This window comes from Musca autumnalis, unplaced genomic scaffold (genome assembly GCF_047663935.1).
Source record: "Musca autumnalis isolate F117 unplaced genomic scaffold, ASM4766393v1 scaffold_2, whole genome shotgun sequence".
NCBI lineage: Eukaryota > Metazoa > Arthropoda > Insecta > Diptera > Muscidae > Musca > Musca autumnalis.
This window is the reverse complement of record NW_027411755.1, coordinates 643,729-654,929: the sequence shown is the minus strand read 5'-3', so window position 1 is coordinate 654,929 and position 11,201 is coordinate 643,729. Positions and strand designations below refer to the sequence as shown.

The window sequence follows — 11,201 nt, the reverse complement described above, 5'->3', positions numbered from 1 at the left end:
CAACATGCACAAGGGAGCATTACTACCATTTTGGTATGACAGCGATGTGGAAAGTTGGATCTTAGCTAAGGTATAGAATTCCCCATGTCCTTTTCTAAGTCTGGGCGTAAAGGGAAAATGTACAATGTCTCCATAATCTGTCACTCCAATACATTTATTGTTCCCTTGCTGGTATTCTCTATTCACATCGCATCACAAAAATCGAAGTTATTCCAGAGGAAACAAACAAATGCAGCTCACAAAAAAAGGCAACAGAAAAAACACGACTAAGGAAAATTGCAATTTTGTTGAGTACTTACAGTGCTCCTGCCGTTATTTGTCCATGCCCATCTTGCCTTCGTCTTATGCGACATTCCTATTTCCTTCAAAACATTGTTCTGCAACTACTTCAAGTAGAACGACTAATGAATTTCTTCGTCGTAACGTTTGAGTCCAAGTCAGAGAAGACACCCTCCCTACTCAGTCACCCGTCAATAACTTTTGGGGTGCTGTACTGGTGGTGATGGTGGCAGTAGGAACACGAAGAAAACAATTAGTATATCACATCTTAAAATGAACAGAATTCCTATTTCCATTTTTTAGTGTGCTCAGCTCAAAAACAGAATTGTCCAAAAAGAGAGGTATGAAAGTGCCGGCTAAACTTTAACGTTTTGATTAAATCTGATGCTTTAAACCAAAGGATTGAGAAACACACAGTTATTATTAATTTATTACAAACACCTTCAAAAATCCTAAATGTCAATATTCAATAATATAACTGGTGACCAGCACCTACAATTGCCCCACACAAAAATATTTTAATTTTATTTTTTTCTCATAATTCACCACATCTTCAGAACCTTTTTAATGCAATTTCTATATTTCGAAATGGGAATTTCCATGAAACGATAACAATTGCTGGCAAATCCAAAAAAATCAATACACACACAATTCTGATTGTCGAAAAATAACATCATTAAACTTTGTTTTTTTTTTTTTAATTCGGAAGAATTGTTAATTGTTAGCAATTCATTATGATTAATTATTGTATAAACAAATAAAGAAATCGTCGGTGTGATGCTTAAGTGTTCCATACGCCATTTTTCCGTTTTGAGGTAATCGCAATTTAATGTTTGCGTCACAGCTGTTTCAATCTGACCGAAGCAAATATTTTTATATTTTTGAATAGATTTATTAGTAATAGTATATAGAACGCCTTTGCCAAAAGTTTTAGGAATATCTGTTGGAATATAAAAATTATAGAGAATTTTGCAAAATTTTGTAAATCTCATGGAAAAATTTACAAATTAATTTCCCCACCTTAGGGTCTCAAATCTAAATTTTCTGGCCAAAAACTATTTCAACGTCCATTTTGCATTGAAATTGATTGTTATATATAATAAATGTGTAGAAACAGCAATTCTTAAGTTTTTTCGCCCACAATTACCAAAAATGGTCAAAATCGATGAATAAGGGTGGTCCCGTTGTATGGGGTCTAAACCAAAACATTGAGATATTTTAATAATTTTTGTACAAAGGATTCTTACCTTTCAAAACATCGAAATACCAAATTATGGCCGAATCGGTTATAAGGTGTCGATAAACCCCCCAAAATATCGTAAATCGGGCGGAACCGTTATATGAAGGGCTATGACTAAAGGTGGACCTATTTTCAAAAAAATGATACCGACTTGTTTTCTGTACTCTCAGACGTAGAAATATGCATTTTAAAGAAAATCCGTTAATAAATGTGGGTATTACAGTTATATTTCAATTTGATACTAGATATAGTTTCAAACTGGTTTTTATAAAAAATTCACCCATCTTAAAATACAAAAATCCACATTATTTTAACTGTGGCAAATTTGAGCAAAAATTTACTTCTGAATTTATTAGTATACACCCCCTGCTAGCTTCAAAAATCGAGTTGGTGGTGGACATATTTGGACATTTTTTGTAAAGTTTGAGTTAATACGCTAATTTAAAACCTTTCTACTTTATTTTTAACATATTATGAAAGTACTCACCACCAGCTTCCCGATTCATAATGACTCTGTTCTCAATTCTGTATATTTATGCAACGACACAACACAACAAAAAGAGTATATTTTACAATACAAAATCTTGTTTATTTTTATAGAAAAAAGTGTCAACTTTGACGCTGCACTAACTTACGGCAACTAACGTTATTTACAGAAACTAATCATTTTCGGTTGAATTGAAGTGTTTTTATTATTCTGCACAAAAAAGGATTAAAATTGTTTAAACATAAAAATTATAGTTTTGGCCAACAATTTCCTGATTGAAACCATAGTGCTTTGCCTCAATAAATTCAAACCTTCTAAATCGAAAATTAAAGTCCTTATTTTTGAAATGTGTTTTAAAATTTCTAAGTTATTAAAATATTAATTTCATACCTGAAAAGAACATACCATTTCGGGCCGAAACCTGGATATCTCGAAAACTACAGCAGATAGAAAAAAGGCGACCAAAATTTAGAAAGAAACCACCTATATCTCAAAATGTTAAAAATGGCGTATGGAACAATTAAGCATGGCACCGACGAAATGTGTAAGTAAGTACGTCGATTAGTCTACCGCTTCACGCTGATCACACATCACAAGAACGAACAAGCTGTGTATTGTAATCATAATTACGAAGACATGTATTTCAAAATAATACTCATCTAAACTAATACTCAGATATAATCCGGCTTTTGCTTGATAACCCCGTTTTCAAATCAAATCTGACGCTGAGGTAGTCTCACTAGATGCATGCCAGCAACAACGACAACGGCGAGATAATGACATACGCTTATCACTTAATCGGGAGTACCCAAACAAAACAAAAACTATATCAGGTACTACTACTACCGCTCAGTAAGTCAGTTTCACATTGGCAGCAGAAGTAACCACATTAATTCTCCTAGACAAACCTTCAAAACATTGAGAAAGAAATGAAAGAATTTTTTAAAATTCTTTTGGCCGTTCAGGTAATTAATACTCGAGAGTGTGCTGCGTAAGTGATTTGAACTAACAAACATATCTCAACAGGTCTTTTCGGTGGCATGGGCTGCATTTTATGGAAATCCAGATGCTGAAATCATAGATACACAGGATAGCTCAAGTGGATCTAGTCTAAAACAGTTCATAATTGATGCAGCCATTCGACGTGGAATGGATGGAGAGGCTGTAGCAGAATTACTTCGCACACGCCAACCAGTCGTTCGCGTGAAGATTGAACCACCTGGGACTAAGAAAACCACTACATATACACTTGAGTCCGATGGAAGTATAGCCTCAAAAACGCGTATCGAAATGTACAGTAGTTCAGTGCCCGAATCCGTTTACATACCAAAATCACACAGTGGAACAGTGACCAGAACTTTTACTAGTAATAATGGACCTAAAGTTGGTCGTGGTGGTATGCGACCAAATTTTGACGATAACAGCGACGATAATTGGTTTGGCAGCATCAGTCCAACAGTGCACCAGACTTCTGGATTTCCTCCAAATGTTTTCGGCAATCCTAGTTCACCCTGGCCTTCGGAAGCAAGAACCGGTCCTCGCAAACATACAAAAATATACACAAATGCCAATGGAGATAGGCGTATTGTACAAACAATAGTTGACGATGACATTCCAACAAACTACCGTCCGACTACCAAAACCTTCAAAGGACCAAATGGGGAGACACGCGTAGTAAAAACATTTTCCTCTAACCCATTTGAAGGTAGTGAATTGCCATCGAGTCATGACGATTTTCCTACGATTTCACACGATACTGGCAACGATGAATTTCCAACGAACTACCGTCAGACTACCAAAACCTTCAAAGGTCCAAATGGGGAGACTCGGGTAGTGAAAACATTTTCATCTAATCCATTTGAAGCCAGTGGATTCCCATCGAGTCATGAAGATCCACCAACGATTTCGCACGATACAGGCGACGATGAATTTCCAACGAACTACCGACACACCACCAAAACGTTTAGAGGTCCAAATGGCGAGACTCGGGTAGTGAAAACCTTTTCCTCTAATCCATTTGACGTCAACGAAGAACCATCAACATTCTACGAACCGAAGTTTACCACGAAGGAGCAAAACATTCCTTCGCCTTCGTGGCCTTCATTTAATGAGCCTTATTTTCCAACTTCATGGTTACCACACGAAACCATGGGTGATCCTGATGATTGGACTGTTGTGGAAGATGATAGTACAGAAAGTACCACTGCCAGTCAATCCACATCAACAAGCACCACTGTAACCACTGTAAAGCCCAAACAAATACCGACTGAATCAACTTCCACTCAAAAGCCGAAACCAGCAGAACCTGCAATTAAAGTAACAACTCCTTTGCCAAGTTTAGATGAATTCTTAAGACGACAATATGGTCCTGCAACGCCATCAACCAAGAAAGAAACTACAACAAATTCTAAAAATCCCATTCCAACAGCACCAACAACAACACCAAAGCCTGCAAGAACATCTACACAAAAACAGATAACTCCAACCACAACGACCACCAAGAAACCGATGACCATTAATATTGAAGACCTACCGGTGGCAGAGGTTTTACAGAATGGAAAACCAGCTGATGATGTTATCATCAAAAAGTTACCTCCACATATGCAACCAAAATTGAATACTGGCAATGTCATGAAAATTGAGAATAAATACCCAATCGAAGTGGAACACACCAAAATGGAAGAACATATCCCTAAAGCCACAAACACTAACTTAAAAGTTCCACCCAGAACGTTTTACGATGAGCCAAAACCAGTTATATTCTCGCCACCCTTGAGCCCAATTTCCGCGTTTCTGGCTCGTTTCGATTTGACAAAATCAGCCTTGTTTGCAAGTGGTGGTGAATACACACGTACAATCGTTGATGATGATGGTTCTGTGTTGGAAGTAAGATTTATTCTAAGCTCACCAATGCATGGTCGCCACGTCAATATGAATATACCTTATAAGTAGTTATATAATGATCTCCTAATATATATGCCTATGTGTATACGTAATTTCGTATTAAAAAAATACTTATTTGTGTCGATTGCATTTCTAAGAATTTATTCTGATTTGTTTTTTGTTTGGGGTTTTGTTATCAGCGATGAAGTGAGAACGTCTCGATTGAAAATCTCAAATTCTAGCCTTTATGTTTGACCTTTTCACTTAAGCGATTGCAGCGCCGTCAAATGTTAGATAATAGCCAAACAGTGGTTCATTAAAAACAAATATAAATAGCATTCCTGTGTGAATACATACACCAATTAAAAGAATCAATGAATTAGTTCGCCAAAAATGTGCTGCAAGTACTACATACGACTATATTCAAAAAGAGGATTAACAAAAGGCAAACAAATAAATTCATAACACTCATTTAGTTCTTTAAAAACCTATATAGAAACGTCTTTAAGCCCACGGTTTTTGTGTAATACGTTTACTATAAATGTCTTGATACCCTCAGCCTTTAGGCTGATACGACCAAAAATGTGCCTCATCGAAATAACGGTTTTAGACCCCAAGTATGTTTGGACTAAATTAGTTTCAGACAATTTGGAGTCGATTTAGCCATCTGTCTCTCTGGCTGATAACTGGCACGATAACTCTCGAACGGATCAATCGATTCGAACCAAATTTTGGTTATCGTAATATTCTGCACAAACTTAGTTTAAGTTCGAAGATGGGCCATACCCTGACGGCACCAACCAAAATGGCAAATCCGCATGATAATTCTCGCAGGGAGTTTCTGATTGCTGCAGACTTTACACATCGTTTTATTTCATCCAGGCATGTATCAGGTTGAATTATGGATTATATCGGTCCACTCCTTCGGGTGGGTACCTCTCACACAAAATTCGGATAAAGTGAAGTTTAAGGGCTCCTCTCGCATCTTTTGATTCTTTTTTAATTTACAACGGAGTAAGTCAATACTTCCTGAGATAATGGCCCAAAAGCTTTTACCGGCACATACTAAAATGGCTATTGTGCAAGATAACTCTAAAACTTTTTCATAAATTTCGTCCAAACGTAGTAGTCCGGTCAAAATAGACATTACAATAGCTAAAATTCCCACAAAGCTGAATTTTGGTGGAGAGCTAAAGTTGGCAATTAGAAGCAACGTCCTAAAAGTCTTTATCGATCCCATGTGTGCTAAAAAATATTCGGGGTCAAAGGTCAAATTGTGGGAATTTTTTGGTTTTTTGGACATTGACCTAGATCCTACGGTTCTTGAGATATGAGTCACGCAATATAGAAAAATTAAGTAATTTTACGGCCCCTGTGCATTAATTGACCTGTCGCGATTATTTTAAACTTATTTCGGAAACCGCAGAACCTAGCAAAAAGTGTTTAAAATTTTTTTATATTACAATATTTCCTATAAGTTTGCTCCTTACGATGTCCGCATATGGTTCACCGTTCCTAAGATACAAGCCAATCAATACACAATATGCACACATTACCACGGCACCTAAGAGGAAATTGACACGAGACAGTTGTTTTTCATTTGCTTCGAAAATGCTTGGTTCGATTAAAAAGTGACTAAAGAAAAAGTTGTAGAATAGAAAATTCTCTACAAATATAATATTATACATAAAATTATAATTGGTTCAAATGTGACTGAGTCATTAACATCACAGGTATCTTCGTTTGCGATAATCAACTGGACTTTTGAACAAGACTGACCTTGACCACACCAGAAACAATACGTACGGAAGCAATTCGCTTTCTTCTTGAAGTTTACGAAGCAACAAGGACAATTGTTTCAATTGACAAATACCGGTACGTAACGTTTGTAAAAAATACGAGAAACAAAAAACAATCTCAGCTACCATCTCTACCTCCAACATCCGCATCTGATACTCAACACTTATATGGAGTATACTACCAGGTTCAAACATGGCTTGGGAATGAATTAAACCCAGAAGACTGGGGCTGGAAACTAATAGATAATAGTCTAGAACCTTTTAAAACGTTACTTCCACATGCACCAGAAAAACTTCTCAATACTATTTTTTGCAATTGCAAAAAAGGTTTTAGTGCTAAATGTGGCTGTAAAAAGGTAGGGTTGTTATGTTCTCAAGCATGCACGAATTGCCAAGGTCAGTCTTGTTCTAATGTCCATTTGACTATCGCAGAGAAAGATACCTGTGATGTTAATGACTCATCCACATTTGAACCAATTATAAACCTCCAAGAGGAAGAAGAAATAGAGGAAGAGTTTGTCGTATGATGAGGACTAAAATATATATACTAAGGATGAGGACTAAAATATATGTATATACAAAAAATAGTGGAGTAGGCTTATAGGGGAAACTACGTTAAAAAAACGCGCCGAGTGCACACCTCATAGGTGGCGTGGAAATGTGTGCATATCATAATTTGATTGACTCGTATCTGAAGAATAACAGATTTTATGTAGAATCCGTAAAGACCATATTTGTAGAGAATTTTCTATTCTACAACTTTTTCTTTAGTCACTTTAGTCACCAAGCGTTTTCGAAGCAAATGAAAAACAACTGTGTCATGTCAATTTCCGCTTAGGTGCCGTGGTAATGCGTGCATATTGTGTATTGATTGGCTTGTATCTTAGGAACGGTGACTCATATGCGGACATCGTAAGGAGCAAACTTATAGGAAATATTGTAATATAAAACTTATTTTTAAAAACTTTTTGGTAGGTTCTGCGGTTTTCGAAATAAGTTTAAAATAATCGCGACAGGTCAATTAATGCACAGGTGCCGTAAAATTACTTAATTTTTCTATATTGCGTGACTCATATCTCAAGAACCGTAGAACATTTTGTAGTCTACAAATCTATTCTTTGCATCGAGATGAAAGAACCTATAGTTTCTGAGATATGACTAAAAAAACAAAAAAATCCCAAAATTTGACCTTAGACCCCGAATAATTTTTTTGCACACATGGGATCGATGGGGACTATTAATGGCCAACCCTAGCTTTCCACAAAAATTCAGCTTTGTGGGAATTTTTGCTATTTCCCCCTTATACGCATGTCTATTTTGACCGGACTATAGTTTAACGTAATTTAATGTAATTCGAGTCATTTATGAAGAATTTTGGTTAATAAAAATTGATGAATCCCAGTTTCACACTTTCAGAATTCGCGAACTGTTAAAATATTCTATATAACATTCTATATAGTATGACTGAAATTCTTTAAAATGAATGTCGACACTAAAATTAATTTGCGTGGATGCTGTGTTGGCATCAATGTAGAAAAATGGGTTGAAGCCAACAAGTTTTTTATGTTCCTTTTCGATTTCTGGCTTAACCTTACATTTTATAGACCTATGCCCAAAGAAAGAATCACAGAATACCCCATGGGCAACATGATGCTAGTGTATGATTTTTCGCTATATCCACTGCATCCATCTAAAATTGATGCTGACATGTTGAAGCCGGAATTTCGGGGTTTTTTGCACTTTTTTAATAATCCGGACGCGCAAAAAACCTTTTTTTGCGTGTCATACAGTTTCCTTTGAACCCTGCGTGAATTTAGTTTTTTTTACGTGACAGATCTAATGATCCCTTCCGCGACCGAATCCATCCACTAAAACCGCGGATATAGATACCTTGGAAATATGAAAATCAGTAAAAATATATTTTGACAAATCCGCGTACTAAACCGCGATTTTATTTAAAAAATTTTACATAATTGGAATCCTTTGTACGCCATTACAGTATTTGAGAAAACGCGTGTCATAAATTACAGAGATACGCGAGTAATATGGGTTTTTTTACGCAAAATAGAATGTGGAGACACATCCGCGGTTCTTGAAGAATCTGTTTGAAATAGGTTTATGTTGACCTATTTTTGATGGGGGCTAATAAAACCGGATGCGCATCAAAATCGTATGCAAATTGTGCGACTTTTACCCATTTTAAGGTTTTTGGCATTGTGAGATGCAACTGACGGCACACAATGGCCGCTGAGTGAGTATCCAAAATCGGATGCGTATCAACCGACTTTAACTAATTAGCGAATAGCGGCCTCTTTAATTTTCATATTTTTTTGAATGATTGTAATTTCAATATCACTCTTGCCCCATATTACGGTACGTATTAAGAATTGAAAGCAAACGGCATAATTATTGTGTTTGGTTTGGTTGTATTGTTTTTGTTTTTTTTTAGGTCAGTGGCTGAGGTTATATCTACGTCAGCACAGCTGGCTGATACTTTCTTACTTGTTTTTACTTAATTTTTACACAACACTTAGTGTAAATAATACATAATTTTTAGACTTTGGGAATGGGACCACCATCAAATGGGACCTGTACACAATGGGAAAAATACCGATCTAGCGTGCAGAAAATCGAAAAATGAAAATTAAAGAAGCTATGAAACTATAGTACAGTATTAAACTAGTGTGTAGGCTGTACTTCACGGCATATGCAATAACACTGTGCAACATTTTTAAGGTGATCTCGTGCAAACAATTCGAACTGAGGATTTTTTGAAAGTTCAGGCCCAAACGACAAGAAACACTAGTTGGGTTTTGTTGTGTCTGATCTAGCTCAGATTTTATGGCCCCATCTAACATGGTTAAATATTGAGTTTTTAAAGAAATTCGGGGCTATATCTCTGAAACCAATGCGAATCTTCTTCTGACCTCTGAAGCAAATTTGTAGATAAGGACAAGAATAAAATATTTGGAGAAATAATGAACTCGAAACACTAAATTTATTGCCTCAAATTTCAAAATATATGCACAAATTCCAAAATTTTTATACATTTCGCACCGTATCTTCAAAACCGTTAATTTTTTCTGAATATTCTCTTTTCGAAAAATATTCCCTGGAATGTGATACCCAACTCTTCAGAACATGTCATTGTTGTAAAATGCCTCTATGCAGTTGTTTTCAGTGCATTTTTCAACGACGATTTAATAAAAAAGTCAATAATGTAGTGAAATCTGAAATGCGAGAATAAACTGTTGGTGTGAACTGTGTTTGAAATACGTGTTGTAAAAGATGTTATGCAAAATACCGCTGAAACAACATGAAGTAAGCATTTTAGAGTTTCAGAATGTTCTAAAAAATTGTTGAGAACTTTATTTAGAAGATGTTTGCAAAAGGTTACTTGGTTCAACTCCCAATAGTTTAGCCAAAACTGACCAGAATTTCAGTAATTATGTAAAATTTTCTATATTTTATAGATTTTGATGCCCTAGATGGAGTTTTTCTTATGTGGTTTTTTCAAAAGATAAGTTCTACTAGGGCTACAATATTGCTAAAGACAGCAAGGCCAAATTCCTATTCGTTTCTGAGATAAAGGCCTGATAAATGTAAAAAGTGTAGATTTAGCCCGGTTTAGATGAGGCCATAAAATTCGAACTGGATCTGACAGGACAAAACCCTACCAGGGTTTTTGTAGTCTAAATATTTACTTTCAAAAAAATGCATATTAGAAGTTGTTTGCATTTTCAGTGTTGCATAGTGTAATTGGAATTGATTAGTCGGAACGGAATAACGGTACATTTAACATAGATATTTGTTAGTGTTCACGATGATGTTTTTTAGTTGTAAAATTGCGATAGGCTTGTCCTGTCTGTGAACATATTATTGTAGAATTTTTTTTTGTATTTTTGGTTTATCCTAAAGGTATTTAACTAACTTAAGCAGGTTTATAAGCAATAAGTTATGTTAATTTGGATGTTACTGGTTAATTATATGTAACGTCCAATTTATTCCATTTCTGCAATTAAAATAGGGGTAAAGTATAAAATCGGATCAGATCGGATCGATTTTTTTTTATTTTTTATATATATTGTCTAAAATAACCTTTCAAATTATATCCTGCGATTTTTGACTTTTTGCCATTTTTAAGGAAATATGCAAATGCTTTTTAAAGTTTAGTTCAAATAAAATGACGATTCTGGAAAAAAAGTTGATATAAAATCTCATATATCACTTGGAATTGATCACAGCATAGCAGATAAGAAATAAAAATTGAAAACGCCGGTCCCACAGGAAATGGGCGGAAGTATGAAAATGAAAGTAGTAAAGAGTCTCCAAACGAACTGATAAATACAAGTTTTTATTACTAAGAAGAACACGATGGGATGATTTTGAACTCTTATTATACCCTCCACCACAAAATATGTATATTAAAACCAAATTTCAGCCCTTTCGGTTGAATGATGTGGCTGAAACTTTAAAAATACCGAAAATCGGGCGATATTCTATGGGGTTATAT

The 11,201-nt window shown here is 35.5% G+C and overlaps 1 protein-coding gene across 1 annotated transcript; it reads left to right on the top strand.

The window, feature by feature from the left end:
- The first annotated feature begins 1,601 nt into the window (after positions 1-1,601).
- LOC141393482 (uncharacterized) lies at positions 1,602-5,053 on the top strand. The gene is made up of 2 exons (XM_073966491.1): positions 1,602-2,971; positions 3,033-5,053. Exons 1-2 carry the CDS (start codon positions 2,936-2,938, stop codon positions 4,956-4,958), a joined length of 1,962 nt encoding a protein of 653 aa, XP_073822592.1. The 5' UTR covers positions 1,602-2,935; the 3' UTR covers positions 4,959-5,053.
- Positions 5,054-11,201: the final 6,148 nt, after the last annotated feature.